General features: G+C 40.7%; 3 protein-coding genes across 6 annotated transcripts in view; all 3 read right to left on the bottom strand.

Moving 5' to 3' along the window:
• Positions 1-617, bottom strand: part of LOC136437823 (cytochrome P450 3A8-like) — a 35,017-nt gene extending 34,400 nt beyond the window's left edge. For 2 of the 4 annotated variants that reach the window (XM_066432331.1, XM_066432329.1), the window contains exon 1: positions 357-599. Coding sequence is in view for 3 of the 4 variants with exons in the window: in XM_066432329.1 (XP_066288426.1) it covers positions 357-427 (71 nt within the window). In the remaining variant the exon portion in view is untranslated. Of the gene's footprint in view, positions 1-356 lie in introns of all 4 variants that reach the window. The other 2 variants (XM_066432330.1, XM_066432328.1) reach the window with 2 other exon arrangements.
• Positions 618-3,687: 3,070 nt separating this feature from the next.
• On the bottom strand, positions 3,688-11,124 carry LOC136437824 (cytochrome P450 3A8-like). Its single transcript, XM_066432333.1, has 14 exons — positions 10,854-11,124; positions 9,829-9,925; positions 9,564-9,622; positions 9,323-9,419; positions 8,893-9,015; positions 8,022-8,110; positions 7,472-7,620; positions 7,021-7,148; positions 6,780-6,876; positions 6,361-6,521; positions 6,161-6,249; positions 5,554-5,691; positions 4,974-5,136; positions 3,688-4,573 (listed from the first exon to the last, which is right to left on the bottom strand). The coding sequence occupies exons 1-14, from the start codon at positions 10,922-10,924 to the stop codon at positions 4,493-4,495; spliced, it is 1,542 nt and encodes a 513-aa protein (XP_066288430.1). The 5' UTR covers positions 10,925-11,124; the 3' UTR covers positions 3,688-4,492.
• Positions 11,125-11,780: 656 nt separating this feature from the next.
• Positions 11,781-20,180, bottom strand: LOC136437825 (cytochrome P450 3A8-like). The gene is made up of 14 exons (XM_066432334.1): positions 19,978-20,180; positions 18,215-18,311; positions 17,729-17,787; positions 17,499-17,595; positions 17,158-17,280; positions 16,722-16,810; positions 16,179-16,324; positions 15,734-15,861; positions 15,500-15,596; positions 15,078-15,238; positions 14,827-14,915; positions 13,941-14,078; positions 13,361-13,523; positions 11,781-12,981 (listed from the first exon to the last, which is right to left on the bottom strand). The coding sequence occupies exons 1-14, from the start codon at positions 20,046-20,048 to the stop codon at positions 12,901-12,903; spliced, it is 1,539 nt and encodes a 512-aa protein (XP_066288431.1). The 5' UTR covers positions 20,049-20,180; the 3' UTR covers positions 11,781-12,900.
• Between the last annotated feature and the right edge of the window lie 341 nt (positions 20,181-20,521).

The raw sequence follows: 20,521 nt of genomic DNA, 5'->3' as shown, positions 1-20,521 counted from the left end.
ACCATTAATATCAATATTTGATGCCATGTCTCGAATGACTAGAGAGTAAGTTACTAGCTGTACGTAAGCATAGTATAATTAGTTTTTGTAGTAATATCGGTCAATTTTAGTTAATGTATCAAATCCACCCTTTCCCTCCGTGACCCCTGGTTCGACGAAACACAAGAACGTGCACTGACAAGGGGCAAAGGTTAAGGCCCTCGAGCCACATTGTTGTTACGTGTGCTTAAAGTTATACTAAGGAAAATACATTGAATGCGTTCTTTGGAGTTCATAAACGGTCCATGATTGTGACGACGTACGTGCGTGGCAGAGTTCAGAGACAGAACCCTGTCATGAAAATGTGTCATACTTACAGGTAAAACAGAACTGCTAGTAGCGCCAGCAGGACCCAGGATAAGGGGACCGGGAAGAGTTCCAGGGCCATGGTGATCAACGGGTTGTGACTCCAGTCTCGTCAGGACAACTTCAGACTGAGCTAACACAACGCAACCAGTTTACCTTTTCTATATACTAGTAATCGCGGAGACTCTTGTTGTTCTGTCTTTGCCGTAGCCTGCGTTTTGTGCTGACGTATCACCCAAGAATGGTTATGACTCAGCCGGCCCCGGAAGTGTTTACATAATGTGCCAGTTCGGGTCAAGGTCTCATTCCTGAGATACCCCGCGTGTAGACCGTACCCCAAAAAAATAACGGCGGCATGAACGTGTGTTTATATCGGTGGGAAGTTCCCTTTTAGCCAGCCCAACTGATCTGAAGCGTCACACTGATGAAAGCTTGTATGCTACTGAAGAAATTAGCAGGTAAAGTTTGGCAGCCGTTCGCGAGGTCGGACGTGCACAGGTGATGCGGTCGAGCGCTTACAGCTGAAAAGTGCCTTTTTGAGGGGTGTAGCTAAGTGCAGTTTGTAATCGCTATAAACAGAGATTGAATGTAGTGAAGTTGTTGGCAATTTTTTGCATGATCTAGGGTAGATATTCTCAACATAGAATGAACTAGAGTTCCTCGAACACATTATCTTCGCCAAATAATCAAGGCTTATTATGGATAGTGATTCATATTTACATGCTTTGATATCACCCACTGAAAATTTGATCATACACCATGTGCTGTTTGTAAGTTTTGAGGGGGGGAAGGGGTTAAAAATCATTTGGTGGTACAGGACTAGTGTACAATGTAAGTGTCTTGTGTGCTGATATATGTTAAAACTGGCCATGAAAAAAATGAGTATGTTGAAATTATGGGCCCTCAAAGGTTTGAAATTGCAGTGTCGTAAGTTGAATGTGACAATAAAGTGGTGCAGTCAATATATAAGAATAGAATAAATCTTTATTCCATGTCATACACATTTTGAAAGACATAGTAAATGTGACTTTACCGTAGCAATGTACTCTCTATTAAAAGCAGAGCCGTGTTTTTGACGTGTTTTTAGGTGTTTTGTCGGGCTTTCTATTTTGTCCCCTTTTCGTTATGTCGCCAACGTGCTTTGGACAAACATGCATAAACTAAACATGTAAAAAAACAGCCGGACTGCTTGGAGAGCAGAGCTGTGCTCTATTTGTTTATTTGACCTACTTTCCCAGGCCATCTGTTTGTAAGACCTGTTTTCTGGGAAACCGTCACATGTTTCAGGGTCCCAATATGAAATACATCAAACTTTCCTTACTAGTAATGCCAATTATATCCTGATTAGCATAATTAGTCGTTTATTATGCAAAGCACCATCTGAGTTATCTGAATACCAAACGTCATGACGATCTGTCGACCCCTTTTCAAGTTATTCATGTCCGAAGGTCAAAACAAAAACACCCACTGCAGTTCCAAACAAGACGCTAGAGGGCCCAAACTTTCACAACTTACTTCCTATAGCATGAACTATCTACCACACAAAAATCATGACCATAGCACTTTCAGAAAATATGCCCCAAAATTTTGAAGCTCCGCTGCAGTACCTTAAGTACCCGCTAGAAGGCCAATTATCAAACTTGACCTTCCTTTCTGTTAATCCTACCCATCCACTTAATATCATACAGATCCATCAACAGCTTCTCGAGTTATGCTGGCGACATACACATACAGATCTACACAAAGCCCGCTGCAGTACCAACGGAAAATGCCAGGGGAACCATTTTTTAACTTGACCTCCGTTTTTACAACATCTACACACCTGCAAAAGATTATGAATATCCATCAACGTTTCCGTCACTGTTTTTGCCTACATACAAACACAAAAAAATTCAAAGTCCGCTGCAGTACTGTTAAAAAACGCAAGGTGAACCATTTTCGAACTTGACCTTCCTTTGCACAACCACTACACACCTACCAAAAATCATAAAGATTCATCGAAGCTTTCTTGAGTTATGCTCCTGACATACATACAGACCCACCTAACAAATTTTTCAACCGAAAACATAATCTTCCCCGAGTACAAGTACTCGGCGAAGATAATTACATTGGTGCATTTCCTATAGCTTCCTTAAGAACGCGCCCATATAAAACACGTGTTATAACATTTAAGCCTATGGGGCGAAGACACTCATGAGACCTCAAAGGCCGCGGGAGACATACAAATGAAAGTTCGTTCGGTCGGTCACGTTTTCAGACGGCTGTTGACGGTATTCAGTAGATATTTCTAAGAGTATCCCTTCTTGCGATATAGGTGTAGTACACATGAACCGTGTCATTAATACAGGTAACGTTACGGGTATTTGGCCGGAGAAGCCCATGAAGCTTGGCGTTAGAATACAAGTTTCACAGTAACGTTACATGTAACGTTACTTCCTGTCAGTCTGCACTCGGATATCTTGTGTTTCGCTGTGAGGCATTCTTAACACAATGAGCACGAAGAAAAGTTTGACTTAGGCTTTATTTGGTCCATAATTAGCTTAACATTCTATCTTTTCTTCATGTGGTTCTTTAACGTTACATGTGACGTCATACAGAGAACATTTCGAAAATTATATTCACATCGCACATAGGATGTTACTAGTAGTTATTCTGTTTGGCGTTAACGTTACATGTAAAGTTAATACTAATGATTTCTGCCCCGCCAGATTTCTAGACACATGGATACACCACACATTACACCCAGGAATGTTTCTATAGACTAAAACAAAAACATGTTTGCACACATATAATTATCTTGTTTTGGGCGTAACAAGTTGGAAGAACATATAGGGTATAGATATTAGGTGGTCCTTTCAAACCAAAATCCGGATGGCTGATCACTTTATTTTTAGTTTACATCATACATACGTATAGGAGTCTTAAAAAGGTATCAGTATTTACTGTTATGTGTCATTATGTGGTCCTTTTAAACTAAAATCCGGATATATATATATATATATATATATATATATATATATATATATATATATATATATATATATATATATATATATATATATATATATATATATATATATATAGGAGTCTTAAAAAGGTATCAGTATTTACTGTTATCAGTCAGAAATCAAGTGAAAAGCTCCTGTAAATCTTTAAATGTCTCTGGTGGTTTTATTTTTGTAGTTTTAACAGTGCCCTCTCTGTGGCAAATTCATGACTCTGAAAAATGCGTTTCCAACATAACGTACAGAGTTGTTTCAAAATACAGCAAAACCCCTTTCCCCTCCTTCCACGAAATAAAACCACCGTGAAAGTATTGAAGATACTCTGCAACATAGGGAGTATGATATATAGCTTTAATGATAATGTGCCAAATACATCTTTATATCTTGGTTTCCATTCAGCATCACCTGGTTATGATTCTAAATGTTGGTCTATGTTACCACCTTGTGATAAGCATACAAGAACTGTAAGTAGTGTTCTCTATTTGGTACGTGAGGCAAAATTCAAAATATCATGCTCATGCTACTCTGTACAGGCATGCACAAACTTACAACTAAAGCCAATGATTGATGATACCTGTCAAATTCAAATCTAAAGGCTAACATTTTCCACATAAATAGACATTAAAGGTGGCCGGCGCTAAATTCAGAAAGGCAGTGGCTACGTATTACATTGAGTACAAACAGACTGGCTTCACTGTATTCTAGATTCTGGCACTAAATACCCTTTCTGTAATAAACAATCCATGTTAGATTAAGTGAATATGTTGAATTAAAAACGGCTGATTACTCTCTAAGTAAAAATTAATTTACGCCCCCGCCATCAATGCATTCTACCTACCAATATTTTGGAAGCTGAATGTGAAAAAAAAGTCATGTACATTCAGCACCAAGGACATAACTCCATACATAAGAATATAACATGAATAGTTTTGACGGTGGTACGTTAAGCTTGAAAAACAAATCTCAACGGCTCACATTTAAAAGTTATTTCTCCAATTCGTCATCACGGGCATGTGCCCCAATTGAATATTCCCTGTATCTTTCAAACCTGAAGATGATATGCTAATGTCAGTATCAAAGCTAAGGATGTATTCAACTCTTGAGTTTGACTTTGATCGACCTCACTGGAGTCAGTAGCTGACTTAATCAATCAGCTGGACTTTCAGACGAATGCCGTTCTCTGGAGTTGGAAACTGTATGTCCTTCTTCATCTTCAGGGGGATCTGTGGAGAAATACCAAGGTTAATGTTAGAATGTTAGAAAACCTCAGGTTTGAGTCCAACTGCTCATAAACATTTCTAGACTTCTAAGGCTCATAAACTTTCTAAGAGGTAACCAATCATATCTGAATGGTTTGTAGTATGTGATTTATACTCTTCAGAACATGAATTACGGCTGGCATCATCAAAATAGAATTGATACAAAGTGCATTGCAGTTCCAAAAAGTTGCATTGCAGTTCCAGTTACTAGGGACTCAAAATCTTGTACAGTTTTGTCAAGCCCTACAGACAAACAAGATATCATGCCAATATTCATGTATTCGTAACTTCCTCTGATATTTCGATCAACAACCATCACAGCAGCATACACAATTTATGAAATTCTACAAAGTTCTGTCCTCACGTCGGTGTCAGGTGCAGTCATGATGCGGTAATTCATCAGGATCTTGGCCAGTCCAACCTTCAGTTCCATCATGGCCAGCCTCATCCCGATGCAGTTCCGAGGTCCTGCGCTGAACGGCAGCCAGTCGTACGGATCCCGCTTCTCTCGAGCTTCCTTGGTGAACCTACATTGGTACACCATTGGTCAGATCTACAGCACAATTCCACTTCAAACTTTTTCACCTTTGTTTCGTTTTACTGTGCACATTTTCCGCCTTAAGTAGCATACATTCCATTGGAACAAGATGGATGTAACGTTGGAAACTGGCTGAATGTTGTTCACCTGGATTGCTGCTACGTCACGTGGAAAGGTTTGCAATTCTTAGGACACTGGTGCAGTATTCATCGTGCAAAGAGCATGGAAATTCTTAGGTACAGCTACTTTTTACCATGTTCAATACAGTACATAAAGGGTTTGTTGATCATTGCCATGACCTGTGAAAAGTTAGATTTTCTTTTTCTCGTTCAGTTATTCAACATTCTGTATCTAGCCATTCTGGGCATGAATATGCAACAAAGATCATTGTCATTTAAAACAGCACCTTTCAGGAATGAACTTCTTGGGTTCCGGCCAGCGTTCAGGATCGTAGTGGATGGCAAGGATGGGCACCATGACCAACATGTCCTTGGGGATGGTCAGCCACTGAACTTTGACCTCTTCAGAAGCCACTCGGCTAGTCCTGGAACAATGTAGATACCAGAAGGTAAAACCACCAGTCATTTCATACATGTAGTAATGAGGTCAATAATCCTGAAGATCACTACAGAGCTTGCGAATACTTTGATTTGTTAAATTTCTCTGTAAGGATACACTGACTTGATTTTAATGAATGGGATTACAACCTTCAAATAGAAAGGTTAGACTTTAAAAAAAATGGTCTGTCCTGGGCTGCATTGCCTTATGAATCATCATCATGTCATGCGATGAATCAATTGATAAATTACCGGTTTTGCACAACGAAATAAAGAAAGAAACTTTGTTGCAGGAGTGTACATGCATACATGTGCAGCGAGTCTGTGCAGTGTGCCCCCAAAAGAACATGAAAACTTTTATATCCTGTTGTGTCATGTACGAGTAATGACCAGGCAGTTTACCAGTTTTGCAGAACAAAAGCACACAAAATGAACAGAAAGAGGAGCAAAACGAACATTGGTACAGGAGGGTACATGCGTAGGGTCTCCATACAACACATCTCAAGGTAGGACATCTCATGCACTGCCTCGTAGTCAACCAGGTCCTGCAGTGGGACAGAATTGTCTTCATTTCAAACTTTTTTTTTGTATTGAACAAACAGCCAAACGTTAGAGAAAATGATACTTTAACTAAACTACCACAAAGCAAGACATACCCTGTCCTCCATTATCCTGATGACCTCTTCCCTAGCCTTGTCCTGCTCTTCCTGATTGAGTGCAAAGTTGTACAACACGAAGGCCATCGTAGTTGCAGTTGTCTCGTAGCCGGCAACAAAGAAGAGGAAGCCATTGGCGACAACATCGTCTCTAGTCAGAGCTAAAATTGTTTACAAATAAAAAGAGAAAAGGTCTATACAAAATCAGGACAAAGGCCAAAATTTATCATCTTCATAGTTCACCAGTATCTATCTATTTCTTTATGTAGACTTACCTATGCTGATATCTTATGTGTCATCTAATCTCGAAAACTGAACTATCTAACCTACTAATTATGTCTAACTTTCACAAGACAGGGAACAACACATACAATAAACAAGATAAAGTGTGAGTGTATCAGGACGAATGATTAGCATACCACGTTTCTGCCCATGCAACTTAACACCATCCTCTTCATCCTCATCTGTGTCTTTGTGGGCGTCCATCATCAGCTGCATGAAATCAACTCGTCCCTTCTGACATAAAAATACATATAAATACATATAGATAGCCATACATATTACAGTAAATTCAGTCTAGATATGTTTTTGTAAGATTATTCCTCGTATTTGAAAGAAACATTTAGGATGAATGTCACACGTGATGAAACACACACATACTTCACCACTCTTCTGTCTCATCCCAATGAGCTGGTCAAAGATACCGTAGAAGAAGCTGGTGGCATCGCTTGGGAAGAGGTCGGTGTTGAGCCACTCGTAGATTGGCTTCATGATGGAAGGGAACATGACTGGAGATCAGGCGGAAAGACAGGGTTACAAAAACAGAATGCCCAAGTTGATTTGATGATATCCTATTACATATCAGGGGTGACATATGAAAATGCAATACCAGGTATAGAAGAGGGAAAGTTATTTTGACCTTTCACCAAAGAAGTCACGTTGGCAAAACCGGTCTTGCTGAGTAAAAAGTTTTAAACGGGCACTATGCAGCTCCAGATGTCTTACTGAGGGATGACTGTGGTGCGAAAAGTGTTGGTTAGCTTAGGAATGAATCTACTCTACTTTATTTTAACATTATATAATACACATAAACATGAAACTTTCAACTCACAGAACAACCAAAATCTTGGGCCTGTAAACTTCACATCGAAAGCCTTCTTGCCCATCACAACAAAAGGGTCTTGAGGGTTGTGCTGAGAGTCAATCTCCGTACCAAAGGCAGTCCTGGCAATGACGTCCATAGTGAACGCACCTGTCAGTCTGAAATCAAGTTTACAATACTTGTCAGGCCACATCAACTAAATTTGTTGGCTCTCTTACAAACTTACAAAAATTACGATAAATTGTAATTTTCATTTCGGATGGTGACGTAAAGCCGCTGGCCCTGTGTATGAGGGAGCTTCAGGCGTAAGGTTTGATGTCTGAGGCTTACGCCTGAAGCTCCCTAATACAAGGGACCACCGACTTTACGTCACCATCCGATACAACATTGGGAGTTGTCAGGGATTCGACTCAGTATTTCTAGGTGGAAGAGTAAAATGAAAACAAAGTTTGCATTTCATTGAATGGAAAGCATAACACACAGCTTTAGGGAGGTTCAAATTTCACTATTAGCCCCGTGTTTTCATCTTGTTCTCTGCCAACTTTTTACCAATACTCACGCTTTGATGTCGAAGGACTTCCCTGTTTCTGCAATTTTTTCAATATTCTGCACAAGCTGGTCAGCACAGCTGTTTATTGCTGGCCCCATCTGTACAGAGGAAAATGATCGATTAGTGCAGGTGATTAAGACCGACTTGGAGATTAGTTTGTACGTTTGTTTTCCATACAAAGTTGTCTGTGTAGAGTATGCTAGTAGACATGTAACATGAGTGAGTGAGAGACAGGTAACAATTGGTCGAATCCTGGTTGTGAAATAAGAACATTGTAATCATCAGAGATCGAGGTCAGAATGCTTAGAATAGGAATATGTTAGGGCGGACTCCTATTTAGAAATCCTGAGTTCAAGTCAATACATTGATCTAAAGTGACATGCATCGAAGTTGAAAAGTTCTCAAGGTCTTGTTATAGCTAAGTGCAGATTTTGACATTGATTTTGTCACACTACTTCTGTTTAATTTCAGTATTCTGTCATCTTTGGTTGATACGGATTTTGTTATATTTATTTGCCAATGATGCTGTTATTACTATTATTATGAATATTACTTATATTCACGTTTTAGCTCATTTCTGTTTCCACCTTTACTAATCATTTTGGATCCGTGGCTTTTGTTTATTTTCCTGTACTTTGTTTTTTCTCTTGTTTGTATAACGTGTTGTTGTATCATTTTGTGAAATGCAATAATTTTTGTTGTTGAAAAGCGAAGATTTCAAAACCTACAGATTCCACTCGAGATCTCTATCGGTAAAATCGCCATCTATACTGGCAGAGCCATCCTGCTCGCGATCTCTGTTGACAGAGACACTGTGCTCTGTTTCCCAGATCGCAATCTCTACTGACATACATGTATAACACGTTACATAGTAACATACCATCTTCAGTTTGCCCCCACTGAAGGCTGGACTTAAGGTCCTCCGTACATCCTTCCAGTCCTCGCCCATCAGATTGATCAGCATGCGGCCGCTGGGTCTTGTCTCCAGTGTCAGTACATTTGTCTAGACATATTTTTAATGGACATTTTATATGACAATGTTTTATATGACAGAAAGAAAGAGCTAACGAATGTTAATGCATGTGTTAACATCAAATAGAATCAAAACAATAAGGACCTGAGGGATTTAAAAAAACGATAAAAACAACAGCAAGGCTTGATGAATTTCTTTTCATTGGTATCACTTAACCTTCTAACTCCAGCCTAACTCTAATTTTAACCAATAGAGAATCGGGTGCCAAATGGCTACTTCAGTGCGCTAAAGATTAAATTGTAATTATGTTACAACCAGGAATACTAATAACAGATACCTGGCGGTTGCTGAAGGCATAAAACTTTTTCACGAAGATCTCTCTGAGCATCTCTCGGTCGGATATGAAGAGCATTGGAGCCCGCCCAAAGAAAAGCCTAGTGGTAGAAGTGAGTACATGCAATGAATTTCTCTTTACTGGTTGTAAAAAAAATCATGAGTGTCCTATGAAATCATAATCTTGTAGTACCCTGTTCACAAATCCGCAGCCAAAATCTGGTGAAAACATATCCAGGACTTACCCATACACTTTACCCCACTGCTGCACATGCTGCCTTGATGCTTCTGCATTCCAGATTCCCTGCACATGAACAAAGCATGACAATTGGACAAACTTCAGTCACTGATGATGTTACAGACTCACACAAACACTCAGTCCTCATAACTTAAGGTTGTCAGACATCAATTAGATTCTACCATTGCGTTTTATGAGAAAAAAAAACTGCAAACACTTTTCAACTGCATCTCCAGTACGCAAACACCAGCAGACAAATACTCCGTACTTACATCGTTTACAAATGTCAACAGGTTCCCAAGAAGCGGCAAAGGGGTGCGACCGGGAACACCCATCTTCTTGAAGGTCCATAAGGGATGCAATGCATATCTGGGGAGGCGCAAACAACATTTAGTAGAGCATTCAACTTGTTAACTGTCGATCTGTGGTTTACACTCATTACAGAACGTTGTTGTCTACTCAGTTTGATGTTGATAGTGCAAGCACCTGAACCAACTGCTGTCAGTCTTAACACGTTTTTTTTTTACCTTAATGATCTCTGTACTATTATGTTCTTTTAGTTTACTGTGTTAAGCTCTAAGTAGTTTGGTTGCTAATATTACGTGTTATCAGATCTTTTTTATCTGTCTAGTTTTACGATAAGTATGTATCTGATGAAGGTGCCAGCCTTTGTATATATAGGAGCTAAGTACTACGATCTTGTAGCCGGCAACTCGCAGATTTCTTCTGAAAAGCCTCAATGAATAGATAAATAAATAAGTATACGAATTCAAATGCCAATTATCTAATGACATGTACGATACCATGTGATTACTAAGACCTTGGTAACGCCTTGAGACTGTCAACCAGTTTTGCTATGGTTCAATAACACCTCGAACCTCATTGGGCTAAACAAAGAAAAAGCTTCATTCAATGGCACTCATTATCAGTCTTCATGTTAAACAGTAACGTTTCATTATTAGCTCGAATGACAAAAGTTACTAACTTAGTCTTTTGCATCCACACTATTATAGTATAGTTAGTGTGGGAAGTAAGCTCGGTCGACTTTTGTTTAGATATTGAGGGTACCATCCCCCGTTTCCCCTCAAGGCCCCCTGGTTGGATTAAAGCCAAGGTCATGAGGCAATGTACAGGGGTTTGGCCTTCAAGTAACGTTTACGTTACATGCATTTGTAAAATACATTGACTACGTTATTTTGGAGTTCTTTAAACGGTTCATGATTGTAACAACACGGTAGGCAGAGTTCTGAGACGTCAGTTAAGACAGAACACTGTCATGAAAATGTATCATACTTACAGGTAAAAGAGAACTGCTAGTAGCGCCAGCAGGACCCACGATAAGGGGACCGGGAGAAGCTCCAGGACCATGGTGATCAACGGGCTGTGATTCCAGTCTCGTCAGGACAACCACAGACTGAGCTAACACAACGCAACTAGTGTCCTTTTCTATATACTAGTAATCTAGTGACTCTTGTTGTTCTGTCTTTGCCGCTAGCCTGCGTTTTGTGCTGACGTATAACCCAAGAATGGTTATGACTCAGTCGGCCCCGGAAGTGTTTACATAATGTGCCAGTTCGGGTCAAGGTCTCATTCCTTTGATACTCCGCGTGTATACCGTACCCCAAAAAAATAACGGCTGCATGAACGTGTGTTTATATCGATGGGAAGTTCCCATTTAGCCAGCCCAACTGATCTCAAGCGTCTCACTGATGGAAGCTTGTATGCTACTGAAGAAATTAGCAGGTAAAGTGTGGCAGCCGTGCGCGAGGTCGGACGTGCACAGGTGATGCGGTCGAGTGCAGTTTGTAATCGCTATAAAAAGAGATTGAATGTAGTGAAGTTGTTGGCAATTTTATGCATGATCTAGGGTAGATATTCTTAACATAGAATGAACTAGGGTTCCACAACACATTATCTTCGCCAAATAATCAAGGCTTATTATGGAGAGTGATTAATATTTACATGCTTATCACCCCCTGCAAATTTGATCATACACCATACCGTTTGGAAGTTATAAGGGGTGGCGGGGGTGGTGGTGAATGATTCCAGTCTAGATAGGGTTAAAATCATTTGGTGGTACAGGACTAGTATATGTGTCTAGTGTGCTGATATATGTTATAACTGGTCATGAAAAAATATGAGTATGTTGATATTATATGGGCCACAAAGGTTTGATATTGCAGTGTTGTAAGTTGAAAGTGATGAAGAAATAGTACAGTCAATATATGAATAGAATAAATCTTTATTCCATATCCTACACATTTTGAAAGGCATAGTACATGTGACTTTTCCGTACCTAGCAGTGGTGCAGTTTTGGAGAAGAGTACTCTCCAAGCAGAGGAGTGGGTCCGGCTGGTTTTTGACGTGTTTTTAGGTGTTTTTGTCAGGCTTTCCATTTTGTCCCCTTTTCGCTATGTCGCCAACCGTGTGTAAGACAAAAATGCCTAAACTGAACACGTTAAAACCCCACAGAACCCACACCTCTGCTTGGAGAGTAGTGAGCGCCCCATCTGTTTATTTACATGACCTTACAGTAACTTTTAGGCAAGGCCCTCTGTTTATGTGACCTGTTTTCGGGGACACTGTCCCATTATGAAATGCTGTGGATTTACAAACTTTCCTTACTAATGATGCAAATTAGCACCATCTGAGCTCTCTACATACCAAAAATCACGACGATCTGTTACCCCCTTCTCAAGTTATTCATGTCCGAAGGTCAAAACAAAAACACCCACTGCAGTTCCAAACAAGCCGCTAGGAGGCCCAAACTTACACAAGTTACTTCCTGTGGCATGAACTATCTACCACACAAATATCATGACTTGCAAAAAATATGCCCCCAAATTTTGAAGCTCCGCTGCAGTACCTTGGGTACCCGCTAGAAGGCCCATAATCGAACTTGACCTTACTTTTTGTAAAACCTACCCATCCACTAAATATCATACAGAACCATCAACAGCTTCTCAAGTTATCTTGGCAACCAACAAACATAGAAACATACACAGCTCGCTGCACCACGGTAGGAAAGCGTCAGGCGAACCATTTTCGAACTTGGTCTCTGTTTTGACAACCGCTAAACACTTACGAAAAATCATGAAGATCCATCAATGTTTCCGTCACTTTTTTCGCCTACATGCAAACATGCAAATTCCCCTGCAGTTCTGTTGCAAAACGCCAGGTAAATGATTTTTGAACTTGACTTTCTTTTTGCACAACCACTACACACCAAAAATCATGAAGATTCATCAAAGGTTTCATGAAGAGTTATGCTCTTGACATACATACAGACCCACCCTACAGCTGGAGTAACCGAAAACATAATCACTCTGGAGTCAGTAGCTGTCTTAATTAATCAGCTCAACATTCAGACGAATGCCGTTCTCTGGAGTTGGAAACTGCGTGGCCTTCTTCATCTTCAGGGGGATCTGTGGAGAAATACCAAGGATAAAAGCAATGTTAGAAAACCTCAGGTTTGAGTCCAACTGCTCATAAACATTTCTAGACTTCTAAGGCTCATAAACTTTCTAAGAGGTAACCAATCATATCTGAATGGTTTGTAGTATGTGATTTATACTCTTCAAAACATGAATTACGGCTGGCATCATCAAAATAGAATTGATACAAAGTGTATTGCAGTTCCAAAAAGTTGCTAGGGACTCAAAATCTTGTACAGTTTTGTCAAGCCCTACAGACAAACTAGATATCATGCCAATATTCATGTATTCGTAACTTCCTCTGATATTTCTATCAACAACCATCACAGCAGCATATACAATTTAGGATTCTATAAAGCTCTGTCCTCACATCGGTATCAGGTGCAGACATGATGCGGTAATTCATCAGGATCTTGGCCAGTCCAACCTTCAGTTCCATCATGGCCAGCCTCATCCCGATGCAGTTCCGAGGTCCTGCACTGAATGGCAGCCAGTCGTACGGATCCTGCTTCTCTCGAGCTTCCTTCGTGAACCTACATTGGTACACCATTGGTCAGATCTACAGAACAATTCCACTTCAAACTTTTTCACCTTTGTTTCGTTTTACTGTGCACATTTTCCGCCTTAAGTAGCATACATTCCATTGGAACAAGATGGATGTAACGTTGGAAACTGGCTGAATGTTGTTCACCTGGATTGCTGCTACGTCACGTGGAAAGGTTTGCAATTCTTAGGACACTGGTGCAGTATTCGTCGTGCAAAGAGCATGGAAATTCTTAGGTACAGCTACTTTTTACCATGTTCAATACAGTACATAAAGGGTTTGTTGATCGTTGCCATGACCTGTGAAAAGTTAGCTTTTCTTTTTCTCGTTCAGTTATTCAACATTCTGTATCTAGCCATTCTGGGCATGAATATGCAACAAAGATCATTGTCATTTAAAACAGCACCTTTCAGGAATGAACTTCTTGGGTTCCGGCCAGCGTTCAGGATCGTAGTGGATGGCGAGGATGGGCACCATGACCAACATGTCCTTGGGGATGGTCAGCCACTGAACTTTGACCTCTTCAGAAGCCACTCGGCTAGTCCTGGAACAATGTAGATACCAGAAGGTAAAACCACCAGTCATTTCATACATGTAGTAATGAGGTCAATAATCCTGAAGAACACTACAGAGCTTGTAAATACTTTGATTTGTTAAATTTCTCTGTAAGGATACGCTGACTTGATTTTAAGGATGGGATTACAACCTTCCAATAGAAAGGTTAGAATCTTAGAAAAGGGGTCTGACCTGGGGTGCATTGCCTCATAAATAATCATCAGCTCCTCCTTAGTTAGTTAAAATCCTCCCACAACATAATTGATGTATAGGGCGGTGCCCATCCCCGTTTCATATCCCTGGGCCACACTGTGGTGCAATCACTGCAGCAGGGGGCTAGTCCACTGGTAGTGAAGCGTGTTTAACTTCCATACTGTTTTAGAAGTATGTACCATTTTTATAAAGTCTTTGGTATGAGTCAATGCGACTCTTGTCCAGAGGTGTCCTAACCCAGGGCTTGAACCGGTTAAGTTCTTGTTAACTATAAGTAAAGCACTGTTGTGTCATGAGATGAATCAATTGATAAATTAACGGTTTCGCACAACGAAATAAAGAAACAAGAACTTTGTTGCAGGAGTGTACATGCATAAATGTGCAGCGAGTCTGTGCAGTGTGCCCCCAAAAGAACAAGAAAGCTTTTATATCCTGTTGTGTCATGTACGAGTAATGACCAGGCAGTTTACCAGTTATGCAGAACAAAAGCACACAAACTGAACAAAAAGAGAAGCAAAACGAACATGTGTATAGGAGGGTACATGCGTAGGGTCTCCATACAACACATCTCAAGGTAGGACATCTCATGCACTGCCTCGTAGTCAACCAGGTCCTGCAGTGGGACAGAATTGTCTCAATTTCAAATTTTTTTTTTGTATTGAACAAACAGCCAAACGTTAGAGATAATGATACTTGAATTATAGTTCCAATATTGATCATTTGTATCCACCCTGGCCCTATCATAGAATATTTTTCAACACAAAGCAAGACATACCCTGTCCTCCATTATCCTGATGACCTCTTCCCTAGCCTTGTCCTGCTCTTCCTGATTGAGTGCAAAGTTGTACAACACGAAGGCCATCGTAGTTGCAGTTGTCTCGTAGCCGGCAACAAAGAAGAGGAAGCCATTGGCGACAACATCGTCTCTGGTCAGAGCTACAATTGTTTACAAACAAAAAGAGAAAAGTAATAAAGGTCTCTAAAAAATCAGGACAAAGGCCAAAATTTATCATCTTCATAGTTTACCAGTATCTATTTCTTTATGTAGACTTACCTATGCTGATATTTTATGTGTCATCTAATCTCGAAAACTGACCTTTTAAACTTCTAATTATGTCCAACTTTCACAAGACAGGGAACAACACATGCAATAAACAAGATAAGGTGTGAGTGTATGAGCACGAATGATTAGCATACCACGTTTCTGCCCATGCACCTTAACACCATCCTCTTCATCCTCATCTGTGTCTTTGTGGGCGTCCATCATCAGCTGCATGAAATCAACTCGTCCCTTCTGACATAGAAATACATAGAAATACATATAGATAGCCATACATATTACAGTAAATTCAGTCTAGATATGTTTTTGTAAGATTATTCCTCGTATTTGAAAGAAACAATTAAGATGAATGTGATGAAACACACACATACCTCACCACTCTTCTGTCTCATCCCAATGAGCTGGTCAAAGATACCATAGAAGAAGCTGGTGGCATCGCTTGGAAAAAGGTCGGTGTTGAGCCACTCCATGATTGGCTTCATGATGGAGGGGAACATGACTGGAGATCAGGCGGGAAGACAATGTTACAAAAACAGAATGCCCAAGTTGATTTGATCATATCCTATTACATATCAGGTGTGCCATGTGGAAATGCAATACCATGTATAGAAGAGGCAAAGTTATTTTGACCTTTCACCGAAGAAGTCACGTTGGCAAAACCGGTCTTGCTGAGTAAAAAGTTTCAAACGGGCACTATGCAGACGTCTTACTGAGGGATGACTGTGGTGCGAAAGGTGTTGGCTAGCTGAGGAATGAATCTACTCTACTTTATTTTAACATTATATAATACACATAAACATGAAACTTTCAACTCACAGAACAACCAGAAGCTTGGGCCAAACTTCACATCGAAAGCCTTCTTGCCCATCACAACAAAAGGGTCTTGAGGGTTGTGCTGAGAGTCAATCTCAGTACCAAAGGCAGTCCTGGCAATGACGTCCATAGTGAACGCACCTGTCAGTCTGAAATCAAGTTCAGAATACTTGTCAGGCCACACCAACTAAATTTGTTGGCTCTCTGACTTACAAAAATTACGATAAATTGTAATTTTCATTTCGGATGGTGACGTAAAGCCGGTGGCCCTGTGTATGAGGGAGCTTCAGGCGTAAGGTTTGACCTCTGAGGCTTACGCCTGAAGCTCCCTCATATAAGGGGCCACCGGCTTTACGTCACCATCCGATACAACATTGAGAGTTATCAGGGATTCGACTCGGTATTTCCAGATGGAAGAGCAAAATGAAAACAGAGTTTGCATTTCAGTGAATGGAAAGCATAACACAAAGTTTTAGGGAGGCTCAAGATTCCCTCTTAGCCCCGTGTCTTCATCTTGTTCCCTTCCTACTTTTTACCAATACTCACTCTTTGATGTCAAAGGACTCCCCTGTTTCTGCAATTTTTTCAATATTCTTCACAAGCTGGTCAGCACAGATGTTTATTGCTGGCCCCATCTGTACAAAGGAAAATAATCGATTAGTGCAGGTGATTTAGACCTGCTTGGAGATTGGTTTTTGTACGCTTGTACAAAGTTATCTGTGTAGAGTAGACATTTATCAACACCATTTTGTCTTAATAGAATTTATGTTGTGAAATGAAAACATTGTAATAATCCAGAGTTTCAAGTCAATTCATTGATCTTAAGTGACATGCATTGAAGTTGACAAGTTCTCCAGGTCTTCTTATAGCCAAACGAATATTCTAAAACCTACAGATTCCAACGAGATCTCTATCGGTATCTGTTGACAGAGACTCTGATCGCAATATCTACCCTGACTTACATGAATACATAGTAACATACCATCTTCAGTTTGCCCCCACTGAAGGCTGGACTTAAGGTCCTCCGTACGTCCTTCCAGTCCTCGTCCATCAGATTGAGCAGCATGCGGCCAGTGGGTTTTGTCTCCAGTGTCAGTACATTTGTCTAGACATATTTGTAATGGACATTTTATATGACAGTGTTTTTATATGACAGAAAGAAAGAGCTAACGAATGTAAATGCATTGTGTTAATATCGAATAGAATCAAAACGATAAGGACCTGGGGGATTCAAAAAACGATAAGAACAACAGCAAGGCTTAATGAATTTCTTTTCGTTGGTATCACTTAAACTGCACAACCAGGAATACTAGTAACAGATACCTGGCGGTTGCTGAAGGCATGAAACTTTTTCACGAAGATCTCTCTGAGCATCTCTCGGTCAGAAACGACGAGGGTTGGAGTCCGTCCAAAGAAAAGCCTAGTGGTAGAAATGAGTACATGTAGTGATTTTCTCTTTACTGGTTGTAAAAAAATAATGAGTTTCCTATGAAATCGTAATCTTGTATTATCCTGTCCATAAATCCACTGGTGAATACATATCCAGGACTTACCCATACACTTTACCCCACTGCTGCACACGCTGCCTTGATGCTTCTGGATTCCAGATTCCCTGCACATGAACAAAGTATGACAATTTAACAAAAAAGGACACTGGTGATGTTACAGACTCACACAAACACTCAGTCCTCATAACTTAAGGTTGTCAGACATCAATTAGAGTCTACCATTGGGTCTTATGAGAGAAAAAAACTGCAAGCACCTTTTAACTGCATATCCAGTACGCAAACAGCAGCATACAAATACTTAGCCTCCTTCGCAGACTTCGGTATATGTATTGGGGGGGGGGGGGGGGGGTGACACACACTAGGGAGTTATGTAGCCGAGGGAGTTGTGTAGCCGAGGGGTGACGGACGGCGGTCACCCCTCGGCTACACAACTCCCTCGGCTACATAACTCCCTCGTGTGCCCCCCCCCCCATATATAAGCCGCCGTTCTAGGAAGTCTGCGAAGGAGGCTAACAAATACTCCCTACTTACATCGTTTACAAATGTCAACAGGTTCCCAAGAAGCGGCAAAGGGGTGCGACCGGGAACACCCATCTTCTTGAAGGTCCATAAGGGATGCAATGCATATCTGGGGAGGCGCAAACAACATTAAGTTAGTAGAGCATTCAACTTGTTAACTGTCGATCTGTGGTTTACACTCATTACAGAACGTTGTTGTCTACTCAGTTTGATCAAGGAGGTTATATAGACTCCTTGGTTTGATGAATAAACATTGTAGAATTAACGTTACATACCAATATTCAGGAAGGAATGTTACAGCATCATTGCACCATATAAACATGTTTAAAGACTGTGAACTTTCAAAGAATACAAGACCAGTTGGCAGCTCGAGCAGTGTGGACATACATGACTTATCAGCCCAACTGCCCAGCGAGGTGCCTGTTTACAGTTCACCACAGTTTCTGCAAAACTTCCTTACCAGAGTTCTAGCAGTTTTGAAAGGGGGAAGGCCACTTTATCAGTGCCCTACAAACTTGGCTAAATTTATCATCATTCCTCATGCGAAAAGATGAGTGTTTCCGAAGAAGAAGATCTTCATATTAAACATCAGCTGTTATCTAGATCCACTGAAGTGTCGCTAAGTTATTAGCCTAACCGCATGGAACCTGCCAGTGTGCATGGATGTTGTTGCGCTGTCTAGAGTTTCTCACAGTTGCCAAGTAGTTTCCACGCGGTTTCCAATGAACGCCAATTCGTCTCCTGCAGTGGCAATTTTTTTTCGACAGAAAACCGCAAGTGGTGAATGGACGCGAACTAGTTTCCAATACTGGACCCCTATTTGGAACCATTAGTCTCCAACTAGTTTTCATTAGTCGTCAAAAGTCAGTTTCAAGGTTTGTTTGCTCTAATAAATCTATAAACATATATTATTACAATACATGATACAAAACACATAATAGAGTGAAATCTGGTATATCGCTCGTGTCAGTTCGTTGTAATTTCTGTCACTGTAAAAGTATTCTAATTATGCCTATATCTTATAATATGTTGATTATGTTGCGCCAAGTATCATAACTGAACATCCTTTTATCATTGTTTATCTTTTTTGATGCGTTTCAGTCATTTTACATTGGTTTTTGATTAAGCAGCAACACTGCGGTTTCCAATACCCTGCTCAGCAGGGCTTCATTTGCAAATGCGTCGTGCGTCAGTGTGAGTGCTAGGGGAAACTTGTCGGAAACTTGCCAAGTCGTCTCCACGTTTAGTCGCCAACTCAGTGTGAGAGGGAGGCTTAAGACCATGATAACGCCTTGACGTTGTTTACCATCTTACCAGGATAAACCATGCTATAGTTCAATAACACCTCGAACCTCGTTGGGCTAAACAAAGAAAAAAACTTCAATGGCACTCATTATCAGTCTTCATGTTAAAACAGTAACGTTTCATTATTATCTCGAATGACAAAAGACTAAGTTACTAACTTACTCTTTTGCATCCACACTTTCATGGTATAGTTACTGTGGGAAGTAAGCTCGGTCAACTTTTGTTTACATATTGAGGGTACCACCCCCCGTTTCCCCTCAAGGCCCCCTGGTTGGATTAAAGCCAAGGTCATGAGGCAACGCACAGGGGTTTGGCCTTCAAGTAACGTTTACGTTTCATGCATTTGTAAAACACATTGACTACATTATTTTGGAGTTCTTGAAACGGTTCATGATTGTAACAACATGGTAGGCAGAGTTCAGAGACGTCAGTAAAGATAGAACCCTGTCATGAAAATATATCATACTTACAGGTAAAAGAGAACTGCTAGTAGCGCCAGCAGGACCCACGATAAGGGGACCGGGAGAAGCTCCAGGACCATGGTGATCAACGGGTTGTGACTCCAGTCTCCTCAGGACAACTTCAGATTGAGCTAACACCACGCAACCAGCCTTTAATAATTAACTAGTACTCGCAGTGACTCTTGTGCGTTTTGTGCTGACGTATCACCCAAGAATGGTTATGACTCAGCCGTCCGAAAACACGACCGACCGGTCGAAATTTTTTTTTTGCACGTCACCCGCGGCCTTTGACGCGAACTGTCATTATGTATTGTAAAACCCGACCGACCGGTCGACCCTTTTTTTGCAGGTATGAATCTGACCACATTCAGAAATGGTAACCGGATTCGACGCAAAACGCCCAGTCTACGATCTCCCAAGAATGGTAGGCAGAGTTCAGAGACGTCAGTAGAGAGAGAACCCTGTCATGAAAATGTATCATACTTACAGGTAAAACAGAACTGCTAGTAGCGCCAGCAGGACCCACGATAAGGGGACCGGGAGGAGCTCCAGG

Source organism: Branchiostoma lanceolatum, chromosome 7 (genome assembly GCF_035083965.1).
Source record: "Branchiostoma lanceolatum isolate klBraLanc5 chromosome 7, klBraLanc5.hap2, whole genome shotgun sequence".
Classification (NCBI taxonomy): Eukaryota; Metazoa; Chordata; class Leptocardii; order Amphioxiformes; family Branchiostomatidae; genus Branchiostoma; species Branchiostoma lanceolatum.
The sequence above is the reverse complement of the archived record's forward strand: the minus strand, read 5'-3'. Positions and strand labels throughout refer to the sequence as shown.

What these genes read in the sequence shown, in the direction of transcription:
- LOC136437824 (XM_066432333.1), bottom strand. Translation starts at nt 10,924, where the DNA reads ATGGTCCTGGAGCTTCTCCCGGTCCCCTTATCGTGGGTCCTGCTGGCG. An exon ending in CTAGCAGTTCTCTTTTACCT is followed by an intron (nt 9,926 to 10,853) that starts GTAAGTATGATA and finishes GCGCCTCCCCAG; the next exon opens with ATATGCATTGCATCCCTTAT. An exon ending in CAGTGGGGTAAAGTGTATGG is followed by an intron (nt 9,420 to 9,563) that starts GTAAGTCCTGGA and finishes TTCTACCACTAG; the next exon opens with GCTTTTCTTTGGGCGGGCTC.
- LOC136437825 (XM_066432334.1), bottom strand. Translation starts at nt 20,048, where the DNA reads ATGGTCCTGGAGCTTCTCCCGGTCCCCTTATCGTGGGTCCTGCTGGCG. An exon ending in CTAGCAGTTCTCTTTTACCT is followed by an intron (nt 18,312 to 19,977) that starts GTAAGTATGATA and finishes GCGCCTCCCCAG; the next exon opens with ATATGCATTGCATCCCTTAT. An exon ending in CCCAAGCTTCTGGTTGTTCT is followed by an intron (nt 15,862 to 16,178) that starts GTGAGTTGAAAG and finishes CCTGATCTCCAG; the next exon opens with TCATGTTCCCCTCCATCATG.